The 15,824-nt window shown below is 38.6% G+C and overlaps 1 protein-coding gene across 6 annotated transcripts in view; it reads right to left on the bottom strand.

Moving 5' to 3' along the window:
- PCNX1 (pecanex 1) overlaps positions 1 to 15,824 on the bottom strand; it is a 189,021-nt gene that overhangs the window by 57,346 nt on the left and 115,851 nt on the right. For all 6 annotated transcript variants that reach the window (XM_015097153.3, XM_027971972.2, XM_027971971.2 and 3 more), the window contains 6 exons: positions 10,166 to 10,275; positions 9,438 to 9,543; positions 6,416 to 6,508; positions 3,603 to 3,753; positions 1,594 to 1,735; positions 478 to 655 (listed from right to left, as the gene is read on the bottom strand). In XM_015097153.3, coding sequence (XP_014952639.3) covers positions 478 to 655; positions 1,594 to 1,735; positions 3,603 to 3,753; positions 6,416 to 6,508; positions 9,438 to 9,543; positions 10,166 to 10,275 — 780 coding nt within the window. The remainder of the gene's footprint in view (positions 1 to 477; positions 656 to 1,593; positions 1,736 to 3,602; positions 3,754 to 6,415; positions 6,509 to 9,437; positions 9,544 to 10,165; positions 10,276 to 15,824) is intronic.

The following is a 15,824-nucleotide window of genomic DNA, read 5'->3' as shown; positions in this document are numbered from 1 at the left end:
GGAAGCATTCTGTAAACTGCAGAGTATTCTGCAAATCAACCGGTGTCTGATTGTTCCCACATGGGTTCATTGCTCTCCATCTCTACCGTTTTCACTCAGCATCAGGTTATTTCCTCTATCTATCCAGCTGCCCACAGCTTAGTTCAATGGTTACCATGTCTATTTCTAAACCTCAAAATCACACCGCCTTTTGGAAGATCCCATGTATCCAAAAATATATACTTATTAAGAGTTCCTTTAATTTTCCCATATAATATTTAATCTTACCTTCCTACCTACAGCAAGAAATGTTATCTTCTATGGGTCACAGTTGACTGGTATTGTTTAGGGATTCTAATCCTAAATAACTGGTTGACCAAAGAAAGATATTACTTAAAAGATAATGAAGCAAATGAAATGCAAGCATAATCCTCACTAAATGGCATAGCACTTAGGGAGACACTTTTTACAGACAGGAATGTTTTCTTCAGATATTACCTTGTTGAAGAGTATAGACATGAAGAAGAGATCCAAGAGCATGGTCTCTGAAAAAGCTTCATAGTCGATTTTGAAAAAGAGCACAGTAAAGATGACTGTGACATACTGATATGTAGGACTGCTAAAAGAGGACCGCAGCAACTTCAGACCAGCAATGGTGATCATTAAAGCACCTAACCTACAATGTAGAGAAAGAATGGTAATCAAATAATAACTGAAAACTTTAGATAATCATGAACTTCAGAGAAATTACCATTTCATTTACTAAGCTTAGAATATTATATCAAATTTAAACTTCAAACATTCCTTTTAAATACTGTGTCATGATTCTGATCCTTTATATAAATAAGCACGCTTAAAAAGTAAGTAACAAAACCCCCCCCCACACACACACAAATAAGTGACAATATTCCAATTCTGACATTTGGTTCTTCAGGTTCTCAGTACTTCTACTGCTTTAACATTAATAGCATTTAGCACATAAAAACATATTAATAATGAAATATATATACTACTATGTATAAAATAGGTAATTAATGAGGGTGTAGTATGCAGCATAAGGAACTCGACTCAAAGCTCTGCTGTGACCTAAATAGGAAGGAAATCTAAAGAAGAGTCAATATATGTATATGTATGACTGATTCATTTTGCTGTGCAGCAAGCAACTAACACAACATTATAAAGCAACTATAGCCCAATAAAAATGAACATGAAACAATGCTGGAAAAAAATCATATTAATGCTTACCCAACAACATGTACCTAGTAGGCCTACAGCATGACTGTATAGGCAAGTGACCACCTAAATGGTCTGATTCACAAAAATAATCATCTCCAAAACTTACCATCTAATAGTAAAGTGAATCTTATTTAATAAATGTCATCTCATAAAATATAGGTTGACAATAAGATGTCTGGAGTAGTAACATGCTAAGAGCAGAAACAGATGTTCAGAAAAGGGAACTCAAAGACTGAATTTCACCTTAATTTTTCACACAGTACTTTGCACCAAAGAGACACTCAATGATTACTTGATATTTGATCAATAACCTAAGAGGAGAGAGTGCTACGACAGTCCTCAACAGTCAAACTTAGATAAGAGGAATATCATACTTACTCTGTATCCAGTTTCTTTGGACTTGCAATTGTCTCTGCACTGCTACTAAGTTCATTGAGAACAATCAAAGGATAGATGATATTCTTCTCCACAAAAAGAAGCCACACATGAAGTTTTTCAAACCACATCACAGTAGCTGCATCTAACAAGGCAATATTAAGTTAAGAAGACCATGTATAAACGCACTTTAATGCGTAGAACAGTCTGTCAATGTCATAAGAAAGGAAAATCTTCCTACTCAAATTCAGCTCTACTATTAATAATGCAAAAAATCCAATACATCAGTCATTTGTCAATTTTATGAATTCTGAGCCACATTTCAATTTTCCAACTCGGATGTTAACTTAAATTTAGATGAGTTGAATTTCATTTTAAGCTTTACTTCTTGAAACCTCAGTTTTTAACCATAACTTTCTCATATTTACACTTATAACATTTGGAGAAAAGGTTATTGAAGATAATTAGACTGTTCCTTTCACCCAAAAGAAATAAATGATCTATTAAACTGTTTTAAAAATCCTTACACTCACACATACACCTTTAATATATAAATCTCAGAAGAGCTTTGAAAGTATGGTGTGCTTCGGATTCACACACTGCCTAAGTGTCATTTTCATCGCCAGCAACATTTTCCCAATACTTGAACATTTAACGTCATTGGGGAAAGCGTCCAGGATAAACTGAAAGATTTAAAATAAGGTTCTTCAACCATCTGAAAATAATGTCAACCACCTTTAAGAAGTTTTCTAATGGGTATTTTTCTGTATAGCTGTTAAAATCAACTTTGCTAATGCCTAACACTCTTAATAAGTGAAAAATGTTTTTTCAAAATTGAAAAAATTTTGGACTAAATTGTTGTTAAGATGAAAACAAAGTATAAGATCAATGGTTAACTTTAATGAAAACTGTTCCTTAAACCAGATGTACTTGCTAACATTTATATATGAAAGCAATTAATAATTAACCATAAAAAATATTTACATCACTATGAGTTATTTTCCTTACAGTAAGAATGGACCAGTACATATTCTTTTAGTCTTATGTCATTTTATTGCAATCTACACATTATTGTTTGGTTAATTATCTCTCCAGGATCAAAACAGTGATCAAGATCACAGTACCATGATAACTTAAGCAATTCTGCTAAAAAGCTCAGGAAATTTGCTTTGAGATTGCAAAGTCAAATTTGGTATGGAAAGCTTTCAAACACTTTCGAGTTTTTTACAGAAGTTTAATTTATCTCCAAACAATTGAGAAATTCACTCTCCATATTAATTCATTAAACACTGGCTTGTTTAATCAATGGCATATAACAATGATGACACAGATATTAACTTTTATTACTTCTCTAAAATGAGGAAGTATAATACATTAGAGGCCATTATAGTTTATGGAGCCAATGAACCAGACTGATAATTTATAATGGAAAAGTAAAGGTCTATAGCAACAAGTAAAACACTTGTCGAATGGACTGGCCTTCTACTTCTTTTTAGTAATTTTATATTCTATCCTAAATTATCTGAATGAGAAGAAGCAATTACAAGTGCCTTCCACCTCTTTTCTCTTGACCAACTCTTTTATAACTCTCTCTGGTAGGATGCAGTGTCATTGGTGGAAACAGAAGCCTATTTCTTTTATGATCTGAGTTAAAAATATGCCAAGTGGAAGTCTTGTATGGGGTTGAGTTGCCTGCAAATGGCAAGGAAGAACTGAGGGTAAAGGTGGGCCTGGAAAGAGAAGTCACAGACATACCCTGAAGGATTAATCAATGAGAGGTCTGTGATGGACAGCTTAGAGGAAGAAAGAGCAAGGTCTTATCCTGTGGAAAGTCAGCACTGACAATAAAGACTTCAAATGAAATGAAAGCATCTTGCAAAAGGTCTGACAAAGAGCTGAGAAACACAAACCAAAGTGTTACCTGATGAAACTTATTTAACTGTCTGCCTGTCCACTAAGTAAAAGAAAAAAATCCACGGTATTGAAAGGAAAAGTGCTAATGAACCACTTACTTCGAACTTCATACTGATTATACTCCACCGTCCTGAGCAGAGGGTGAGAGAAGCAGTGCCACGGCAGCTGCTTCCTGACTTGAGGCAGCACGTAATGGGTTACAAAACCCACGAAGCCGACCAGTGCATACAGCACATACTTGAGCGCAGGCTAAGGCAAGGATAAAGTTGAAAAAATTACAAGTGATTTTGAAAATGACTCAAAGGAGAACTTCTAATTTGTCAATTCAATTTTAGTCACTTACAGCATCTGAGAACTAAACATTTGTCTACAGTTAACATTTCCATATTATGTAATTTTCTGATTAAAACAGCTATAAAAGTTAGTGGCTGGTCATGTAATACAGATATTTTAAAATGTGTTAACTACTTTGGTGTCTCACACTGCCAATGTAACTAGAGTATGGCCTGAGGTGTACCGCTTCCTACTCTAGGAATGTTCTACGTGACTAGCAGAGCAATGTATTAAATTTTTACTAACAGAGATAAAAGACATTAGCTAAATAAAATTGTAAATTTGAAGAGCAGACTCAAACTTAAAACAGTATTCTGCTGTTGTGTCTTTACATAGTTTGGAAGAAAGTTCTTGTGTATGACTAAATTTACAAAAAAACAAAGCACCATCACTTCAAATATTCAAATTAATTATTTAGAAACTAAAGAGGCCTGCATCTGACCCCTGAAGACTCACAGGATCTCACTCAGTTTGCAAGGTACTCAGGAGTTAATGGTTCAAATTGGAAAAGAAGAAAACAAGCAAAAATGTTAAAATTAAATAATATAACCTTTGTTTCTAGGCAAATGGAATAATTGAGACTTTATTCCACATGAAACAAAATACAATAAAATACATGAACTAATGTTTTGCAATGTATTAGACATAAGGAAATAAACAGTGAACCCTGAGAGAAAGAGAACAGACGAGGTCAGTGTCAGGCCTGCTCCAGCTTATTGCCCTTAGAGAGTCTCCAGACTGTACTGCAGGGAGGGGAACCCATGTAAGCCTGGAACCTCCTGAGTGAAGGAAATGGAACTTAGAGGCTGGACACAGCAAGGCAGCTAGAGCTCATCAGAGTAAATAGTTTTCTAAACAGAAAACTGCATGGACAGACAGCTGCATGGAGGAAGATCTGCAGAGGGTCTAGCTTGAGTATTCAGGGGAATCAGCCACACATGTGTGGGAATAGACCATGTGTGGCCAGAGAAAGAACCACGGCAACCTCACACGGCAGGCACTCCTGTGCCTGTTCTCACAAGCCAGACTGGAAAAACTCAACACTCCCAGGGCACTGGGCAGAGTACTGCAAAGGGTATTGCCTCCAAAAGTAGGCAGAATATTAGCCCTAGACTGAATAGTCCTGTCCCCAATAAGCAATCTTAAAAGTTAGATTTGAGAGGATCAAACTGTTTACAAGGAACTTAGGGCCAAAACCAAAGTTCAAGAATATTTCTAGAAATAAAAAAATATCTAGTACCCACAAGGCAAAACATAATGCTTGACATCCAATCAAAAATGACCGTGCAAGCAAGGAATCAGGAAACTATGATTCATGGGGGGCAAAAAATCAGTTAATCAAAACCAACCCGTAAGTAACACAAAAGTTAGGATTATGAGACAAGGACATTAAGAGAGATAGAAAGGAATCATGTAAGTTCAAAAAAGTAAACAGAGGCATGAGAGATATGAAAAAGACCTGAAACCAACTTTCAAAGATGAAACCTGTTAGTTCTGACATTAAAATATACACTGGATGGTATTAACTGCAGATTAAACATTACAGAAGAGAAGATTAGTGAACTTAACAACAAAGCAATAGAAAGTATTCACAATTAAACATGCAGAGGGAAAAACAGAATTTAAAATTTAAAAAAAAGTGATCTGTGGGATCAATTCAAGAGGCCCAAGATTGTGTAACTGGAGTCCACGAGCAGGAGTGGATGGAGGGACAGAAGAAAAATGGAAAAGACATTTAAAGTAATAATGACCAAAACTGTCTAAAGTTGATGAAAACCAGACCACAGATGCAATGTACCCTAAGCACAAAAGCATGAGGAAAACCATGCGACGGGGCAGGACAGTCAAACTGCCGACATGCAGAAACACAGGTCTGCACAGGAGAACGAAGAGCACCGAGGAGGGCAGCCACGGGGCCTGCAGGACCACCGTCTGGGAAGCACCACCCACACCCGGGCCCGACTGACAGGACGGGGTTCTGGACTTCCAGCTGTACCAGAAGGAGACTCCAGGGAGTTTACAAGGATGTCAGTCATGGAGGAAAGCAGGCAGACTGTAGAAGTCAGTCCAGAACGGTTCCCACGACCCTCCCTTCCTGACATTTATGCCTGCCTGTATTCCCCTCCCACACTACAGCAGGTTGCCCGGGGTGACCTATGGATACAGAAGACTTGGTGGTATGCCACATCCATGACAGTTATAGAAGATCAGGACATTGGTCTTGGGCCTTCTCTCTCTAGGATCACCAGCTTTGGGGCAAAGAAGCTAGTGAGGACACTTCGGCAGCCCATGGTGAGGACCACATGGACAGGAACTAAGCTATACGGCCAACGGTCAGCAAGGAAGTGAGGCCTACTCATGGCCTCAGATGACTACAATTGCATATGACGGTAGGGAAACACACTGAGCTGGGATCATCCAAGCCACTCTCAAGAGTCACGACCCATGAGAAACCGTGAGAATAAGAATTTGTTGTTAAAACCAAACAAAGTCATGTATTTTAGCATTATGATCAAATCAGAAGTGAATCCAAACCAAGTTATTTTCCCCCAGTGAAAAGAACTAAATGATTCCTTACCTGCAATACTGTGAACACTGTGCTTACATGAATAGCAAAATACAGCACGCCGATTACAACGCACACCACTAGGTCAGACTGTAAACGCTCGCTCTATGGAACAAAACAACTCATCAAGCATCACACAAAAATTTAAACAAATCTTTCCTCCCAATGGCCAAATTTAAGAAACAAAATTTCCATTGATCCTATTCTGTTGCACTTCCAGGTTATTTCTTACACACAATAATTAACTACCAGAAGTTTTATTTACCTCCTATCTTGGTTCGATGCTGTACCAAGGATTGTTTAAGGAAATTAAACAAGCTTAACTATTTCCACACACAGTAAATATATCATAACAAAGTCTTTTAGAATGAAGGTTTTCCCCTCATTGGTCTATAAGTTTTACATGGGAAAAAGAAATGAGATCCTTAAGTTTTCCTATAGGGTATATCATTTTCGATAACAGTTATATTTTCACTGGCTTTCTGAAATGTTGAAATTGTATGTACATGTCCTATTTTACTTACTGAATTTTGATTCTTTGGGGAGTTATAGTAAAAACCAAAAACCTCTTGATATCTATGGTCATCATCACCTCAGATTTATAAAGCTTTTAAGCTAGATTCAGAAATAGCCTACTATATTTAACAAGAAATGTCCTTTGCTAACATGAAAACTTAAGTTAGGAGAAATTGCTTAAATTATATCTTGAGGCAGTTTTATAGTTCTCTAAAGTTTTCTATTTGACTATGTAAACAGCTCAAGTTCAGTGAATGTAAACATAATCTAATTCACGACCAATATAAATTCAGTCTTTCGTAAGTGGAGATACGTTAAGTAACTTAGGAAAAATATGTTTTTCTGTTTTGTTGCATAAAGCAGATATAAATCTATAGAACTCATGTTTTTAATTATTAAAAGAAGGGAGGTAACATTACAAAGTTTTAAATTACTATATCTGCTTAAGTATATGAAATTAGTATAGGTTACTGTTCTCTCCTTCAACCTAGAAAATAAACACACATACACACTTTTCAAACCGCCTTACAGAACTAAAACCACTAAAAGACCAGCAGATGACTCATAAGTACAAAGTTTTCATCAATAAGAACAACAAGAAAATAAGTCTAATTCATGCTAATATTCACCTTTCAAATCCTAGTTTAAAGTCAATAGGATTGAGAATTCTGTAAACAATGAAATCAATTTCATTTCAGATCAGTCATTCAGTCCGACTCCTTGCGACCCCATGAACTGCAGCACGCCAGGGCTCCCTGTCCATCAGCAACTCCCGGAGTCCATCCAATCCCATGTCCATTCAGTCTGTGATGCCATCCAACCATCTCATCCTCTGTCGTCTCCTTCTCCTCCTGCCCTCAATCTTTCCCAGCATCAGAGTCTTTTCCAATGAGTCAACTCTTCACATGAGATTGGAGATTGGCCAAAGTATTGGAGTTTCAGCCTCAGCATCAGTCCTTCCAATGAACACCCAGGACTGGTCTTTAGGATGGACTGGTTGGATCTCCTTGCAGTCCAAGGGACTCTCAAGAGTCTTCTCCAACACCACAGTTCAAAAGCATCAATTCTTCGGCGCTCAGATTTCTTTATAGTCCAACTCTCACATCCATACATGACCACTGGAAAAACCACAGCCTTGACTAGATGGACCGTTGTTGGCAAAGTAATGTCTCTGCTTTTTTTTTTTTTGGTCTCTGCTTTTTAATATGCTGTCTAGGTTGGTCGTAACTTTCCTTCCAAGGAGTAAGCGTCTTTTTAATTTCATGGCTGCAATCACCATCTGCAGTGATTTTGGAGCCCCCCAAAATAAAGTCAGCTACTGAAGTGACGGGACCAGATGTCATGATCTTAGTTTTCTGAATGTTGAGTTTTAAGCCAACTTTTTCAATCTCCTCTTTCACTTTCATCAACAGGCTCTTTAGTTCTTCCTTCACTTTCTGCCATAAGGGTGGTACCATCCACATATCTGAGGTTATTGATATTTCTCCTGGCAATCTTGATTCCAGCTTGTGGTTCATCCAGCCCAGAATTTCTCATGATGCACTCTGCATATAAGTTAAATAAGCAGGGTGACAATATACAGCCTTGACGTATTCCTTTTCCTATTTGGAACCAGTTTGTTGTTCCACGTCTAGCTCTAACTGTTGCTTCCTGACCTGCATACAGATTTCTCTGGAGGCAGTTCAGCTGGTCTGGTATTCCCATCTCTTTCAGAATTTTCCACAGTTTATTGTGATCCACACAGTCAAAGGCTTTGGCATAGTCAATAAAGCAGAAATAGATGTTTTTCTGGAACTCTCTTGCTTTTACCATGATCCAGCGGATGTTGGCGATTTGATCTCTGGTTCCTCTGCCTTTTCTAAAACCAGCTTGAACATCTGGAAATTCATGGTTCACGTATTGCTGAAGCCTGGCTTGGAGAATTTTGAGCATTACTTTATTAGTGTGTGAGATGAGTGCAATCATGTGGTAGTTTAAGCATTCTTTGGCATTGCCCTTCTTTGGGATTGCAATGAAAACTGACCTTTTCCAGCCCTGTGGCCACTGCTGAGTTTTCCAAATTTGCTGGCATATTGAGTGCAGCACTTTCACAGCATCATCTTTCAGGATTTGAAATTGCTCAATTGGAATCCCACCACCTCCACTAGCTTTGTTTGTAGTGACGCTTCCTAAGGCCCACTTGACTTCACATTCCAGAATGTCTGGCTCTAGGTGAGTGATCACACCATCGTGATTATCTTGGTTGTGAAGATCTTTTTTGTATAGTTCTTCTGTGTATTCTTTCACCTTATCTAAAATGAATATTTAGCATACTGTTCTACATCAAAACAAACTTTGAGGAATGAGCATTTCTTACATGTGAAAATCTGAAATAAAAACCACCAACCATGTACAATAATAATATACATGTATTTTTCCCAGTTACTAAAATTGTGCTACCCCCTAAAATGTTCATTATACAATATGATGAACTGTATTAAAATTCAATTTGAGGTGATCTTAAAAAGTTAAAACTTACAACAGAATTTCTAAGTTTTTCAGGCAGTGGATCTTTTACTTCAGACAAAGGGTCTTCTGGATTTTTCTCTTCTGTTTTTGGAAAAATCTTGGATTGCACCAAAGAGCTTTATGTTAAAAAAAGAGAGAGAGAAAATCATAACCTATAAACTAGTATTTCAAATGACAAATAAACTTTATGATATAACAGAAAACAAAGTGATCCAAGTATATCTACTCATCATGTGTATGCACGCTTAGTCGCTCAGTCGTCGCATCTAACTCTGAGACCCCATGGGCTACCCCTGCCAGACTCCCCTGTCCATGGGGATTCTCCAGGCAAGAATACTGGAGTGTGTTGCCATGCCCTCCTCCAGGGCATCTTCCCAAACCAGGGACTGAACCCAGGTCTCCCGCATTGCAGGTGGATTCTTTAATGTATGAGCCACCAGGAAAGCCCATATTTACTAATTAACAAACGAGAAAGTTTAAGATGCCATAAATAAGCATACAATAAGAATATTATAATAAAAATACAGTGTAACATCTTAGAGGACAAAAAGCTAAAAGCTAACAAATACTCTCAGCCTTGGTGATTACAATGACCCAAAGTTAATATATTTTGAAACCAAATAGAGATAAGTCAACAGTGTTTTGACAGTGCAGTGGAAAAACAGATCTTGGAAGTTAACTTAAAAGAAATGCCAATTTATTTAAATTTCTCTAATTCAATAACAAGTGATCACTTACAAAAGCACAGATGGATCACTGCTTTGTCGGCTGAGATGATACGATACTGCAACTAATAAGCCACAAAAAATGGAGAAAAGCACTGGAATATGCTGGCCATCCCAAGAATCCTGTTGGAGAAAGAAAAAGTATGACAGAACAATATGCTTCTAATTCACAATCTATCATATAATCCTTTTATGTCAGTATTTTGGAGAAGATAACAGAATTAAACAAAACCTTTTCAGTAATGTTACCAATTGCATTTTATTCCATATAGACTTATTACTTTCTGACGAACAAGAATCTAACTGCTAAATGACCATCAGGTTGCTTTTGGTACTAAAGCTCTATTATACACTAGGAATGGCGCATTTGTTTCTGATACCTGCTGCTATCAATTTCTGTCATATTTTAAGTGGTATTAAGTTTATAGCCGAAGAATTGATGCTTTTGAACTGTGCTGTTGGAGAAGACTCTTCAGAGTCCCTTGGACTGCAAGGAGATCCAACCAGTCCATCCTAAAGGAGATCAGCCCTGGGATTTCTTTGGAAGGAATGATGCTAAAGCTGAAACTCCAGTACTTTGGCCATCTCATGTGAAGACCTGACTCATTGGAAAAGACTCTCATGCTGGGAGGCATTGGGGGCAGGAGGAGAAGGAGACGACAGAGGATGAGATGGCTGGATGGCATCACTGACTTGATGGACGTGAGTCTGACTGAACTCTGGGAGTTGGTGATGGACAGGGAGGCCTGGCGTGCTGCGATTCATGGGGTTGCAAAGAGTCGGACACGACTGAGTGACTGAACTAAACTTAAGTTTATAGTAAATCACGTCCTATTTTTTAAAAAACAGAATAACTTGTAGCAAACTTTTGATTATATATAATACTGGTGCAGGAAAAGGCAACACATGATATAATACTTAAGGCAAAACAAACTGCTGACATTTGGTACACTACTTTCTAGATGCCTTTGTTCATATGCCATTATATTCCCTAGAGCACTAGGCATTCAGTGCTTCTTGAGTGAACAGCTGTATATTCCCAGAAATAAGTAACACAAAGCTTGCTTCTGAGGTCACCAGACACGTGGGCATGCCATGTCTGCTTTGCTCACTGCAGTATCTCTGGAGTCTGCTAACACGGTTCCTGGTGCAGCGTAGACACCACTGGTGAAAGGAATAGCTAACAGTTCCTAAGCAAGCCTGTGAGGTGAGCACCTTTGTCTCTGGGGATTCAAGCGGGGAGAATGGTGGAGTAGGTAATCAAACGGTAGTTTATTACACAATCTGCTCCCCTCCCCCATTTAATAATAAAGCCTTGGAAATTGTTCCACATCACAACAGAGACCTTCTCTTTAATGGCTACATAAAAACCTAATCATCATCATCATCATATTATGTATATCATACTCTGTGTCAAGCTTCTTTCTCAGATCTTTGTAAGTATTTATAAATTCTTAGAATCATCCTTGGAGATATGTACTGTTACTCTCTAATTTATACATGAGGAAACTAAGATAGAGACGATTTAAATATGTCCAGTTAACCGGTAGAACCAAAAACTGAACTTCCTTATATGTTTGAATTTGCTGAGCATAAAATTAAACAGTATGTGAAGAGTTTCAGAATGAAAGAGAGATAAATACATAAGGCAACAAAATAGAGGAGAAAATGAAATGTATGTAAGAACAGCATTAGCATCAGGTGTATGAGGGAGACAAGGAAGACTGTCTAATAGAAATGTGGGGAGAGAGGGAAAACAAAGTTAAGCCTACAGCTTCCATAATGTGCAGTCCATGGCTAATGCCTAAAACTTGACAAATTATAAGAAGTATAAATTAGTTACTTAGAGATACAGAGGCAAACACCTAAAGAATCAGCTCAAAGAACTGAAAGTGGTAACTCTGAGGAAGGGAAAAAGGGGTACAAAACCTACAAGGAAAGTGACTGGGAACGAACCAGAGGGAACCTTCTGATGGTGAGAAACTATTTTATATCTCACTAGGGGTGTATATCACACAGGTACATGATTTGTCAAAACCTGTCAAACTGTGTACTTAAGATCCATTGTGTATAAATTCTGCCTCAAAACAAGTATTATTTAACAAACGCTTGACAATACTTTTTATTTCTCTCAGACAAAAGAAAAGCATCCTTAAATTGGTCTCAAAATGACTTATTTTATTTACATTAATAATTCTGAATCATGAAATATGATGATTAAAAGATTAAGAGCTGAATTTGTTCTACACGCTGTACTGGGTCTAAATGCTTTTACTTCAGTAAACAATGGCCCACGTTCTAGCAATCTCTTTAAAAATATCTAAAGATGTAGGAAGTATGTATGTAACAGTAAGTAATAAAGCTGTCTTAGAGGAAAACTGTAAACTTTTAATGAGCTTTAAAGTTCACAGGAAAAAATGTAAACAAAAAAATCAGAAGCCAGAATTTCTAATAGATGTGTTCAGTTCAGTCACTCAGTCGTGTTTGACTCTTTGAGACCCCATGAACCGCAGCACTCCAGACCTCCCTGTCCATCCCCAACTCCTGGAGTTTACCCAAACGCATGTCCATTGAGTCAGTGATGCCATCCAACCATCTCATCCTCTGTCATCCCCTTCTCCTCCTGCGATCAATCTTTCCCAGTGTCAGGGTCTTTTCAAATGAGTCAGCTCTTCGCATCAGGTGGCCAAAGTATTAGAGTTTCAGATTCAACATCAGTCCTTCCAATGAACACCCAGGACTGATCTCCTTTAGGATGGACTGGTTGGATCTCCTTGTAGTCCAAGGGACTCTCAAGAGTCTTCTCCAACACCACGGTTCAAAAGCATCATTCTTCATCACTTAGCTTTCTTTATAGTCCAACTCTCACATTCATACATGACCACTGGAAAAACCACAGCTTTGACTAGATGGACCTTTGTTGGCAAAGTAGCATCTCTGCTTTCTAGGTTGGTTGTAACTTTTCTTCCAAGGAGTAAGCGTCTTTTAATTTCATGGCTGCAATCACCATCTGCAGTGATTTTGGAGCCCAAAAAAATAAAGTCAGCTACTGTTTTCACTATTTCCCCATCTATTTGCCAGGAAGTGACGCGACCAGATGTCATGATCTTAGTCATGATCTTAGTTTTCTGATCTTAGTTGAGTTTTAAGTCAACTTTTTCACTCTCCTCTTTCATTTTCATCAAGAGGCTATTTAGTTCTTCACTTTCTGCCATAAGGGTAGTGTCATCTGCATATATGAGGTTACTGGTATTTCTCTTGGCAATCTTGATTCCAGCTTGTGCTTCATCTAGCTCAGCATTTTTCATGACGTACTCTGCATATAAGTTAAATAAGCAGGGTGACAATACACAGCCTTGGCTCAGAGGTTAAATCGTCTGCCTCTAATATAGGAGACCTGGGTTCGATCCCTGGGTCGGGACGATCCCCTGGAGAAGGAAATGGCAACCCACTCCAGTATTCTTGCCTGGAGAATCCCATGGACGGAGGAGCCTGGTGGGCTACAGTCCATGGGGTCGCAAAGAGTCGGACACAACTGAGCGACTTGACTTAACTTATAAGGAAAATATACTCCTTTTCCTATTTGGAACCAGTCTGTTGTTCCATGTCTAGTTCTAACTGCTGCTTCCTGACCTGCATACAGGTTTCTCAAGAGGCACGTGAGGTGGTCTGGTATTCCCATTTCTTTCAGAGTTTTCCACAGTTTCTTGTGAGGAGTGAAAAAGTTGGCTTAAAGCTCAACATTCAGAAAAGAAAGATCATGGCTTCTGGTCCCATCACTTCATGGGAAATAGATGGGGAAACAGTGTCAAGACTTTATTTTTGGGGGCTCCAAAATCACTGCAGATGGTGACTGTAGCCATGAAATTAAAAGACGCTTACTCCTTGGAAGAAAAGTTATGACCAACCTAGATAACATTTCAAAAGCAGAGACATTACTTTGCCGACTAAGGTCCATCTAGTCAAGGCTATGGTTTTTCCAGCGGTCAGGTATGGATGTGAGAGTTGGACTGTGAAGAAGGCTGAGTGCCGAAGAATTGATGCTTTTGAACTGTGGTGTTGGAGAAGACTTTGAGAGTCCCTTGGACTGCAAGGAGATCCAACCAGTCCATTCTGAAGGAGATCAGCCCTGGGATTTCTTTGGAAGGAATGATGCTGAAGCTGAAACTCCAGTACTTTGGCCACCTCATGCGAAGAGTTGACTCATTGGAAAAGACTCTGATGCTGGGAGGGATTGGGGGCAGGAGGAGAAGGGGACGACAGAGGATGAGATGGCTGGACGGCATCAATGGACGTGAGTCTGAGTGAACTCCGGGAGTTGGTGATGGACAGGGAGGCCTGGCGTGCTGTGATTCATGGGGTTGCAGAGAGTCAGACACAACTGAGCGACTGAACTGAACTGATTGTGATCCATACAGTCAAAGGCTTTGACATAGTCAATAAAGCAGAAATAGATGTTTTTCTGGAACTCTCCTGCTTTTTCGATGATCCAGTGGATATTGACAATTTGATCTCTGGTTCCTCTGCTTTTTCTAAAACCAGCTTGAACATCTGGAAGTTCACGGTTCATTAGGTTGGTGCAAAAGTAATTATGGTTTTGCATTGCTGAACTTTGCTGTTTGATATTGGGATACATTCTTAAACACATTCTTAAATTATGTTATACATTATTTTTATGTGCATTTCTTGCTTATGTTTTTTGCTAATGACTTATTACCTGCTATTTACATTTACTTTAGAAATGGTGCTAGATAAAAGGTAAATGTGAGCAATTTTAAAATTTGAGTTCTAAATGGGTTGTAAAGCAGCAGAGACCACTTGCAACAACAACGCATTTGGTCCAAGAACTGGTAACCAATGTACAGTGTGCAGTGGTGGTTCAAGAAGTTTTGCAAAGGAGACGAAAGCTTTGAAGATGAGGAGCGTTAATGGTCGGCCATCGGAATTTGACAACAACCAATTGAGAGGATCATTGAAACTGATCCTCTTAAAAATACACGAGAAGTTACTGCAGAACTTCAACATCAACCATTCTATGGTTGTTCACCATTTGAGGCAAACTGGAGAGATGAAAAAGCTGGATAAGTGGGTGCCTCATGAGCCGACTGAAAATTTTTTGAAAAGTTACTGTTTTGAAGTGTCATATTCTTATTCTGTGCAACAACAAAACACTTCTTGATTGGATTAGGATGTGTGAAGAAAAGTAGATTTTATACGACAACCAGTGATGACTAGCTCAGTGGCTAGACCAAGAAGAAACTCCAAAGCACTTTCCAAAGCCAGACTTCCATCAAAAAGGTCATGGGCACTGTGTAACTGTTTGGTGGTCTGCTGCCCATCTGGTCCACTAGAGCTTTCTGAATTCTGGTGAAACCACTACATCTGAGAAGTATGCTCAGCAAATTGATAAGATGCACTGAAAACTGCAATGCCAGCAGCCCACACTGTTCAACAGAATAGGCACGATTCTTCTCCATGACAATGCCTGACTGCACGTTGCACTACCAAACCTCAAAAGTTGAACTAACTGGGCTACAGAGTTTTGCCTCATGTGCCATATTCAACTGACCTCTCACTGACTACCACTTCCTCCAGCATCTCCACAACTTTTTGCAAGGAAATCACTTCCACAAACAGCAGGAGGCAGAAAATGCTTTCCACGAGTTCATCAA

The sequence above is a fragment of the Ovis aries genome, chromosome 7 (genome assembly GCF_016772045.2).
Source record: "Ovis aries strain OAR_USU_Benz2616 breed Rambouillet chromosome 7, ARS-UI_Ramb_v3.0, whole genome shotgun sequence".
NCBI lineage: Eukaryota > Metazoa > Chordata > Mammalia > Artiodactyla > Bovidae > Ovis > Ovis aries.
This window is presented reverse-complemented; position numbering and strand designations above follow the sequence as displayed.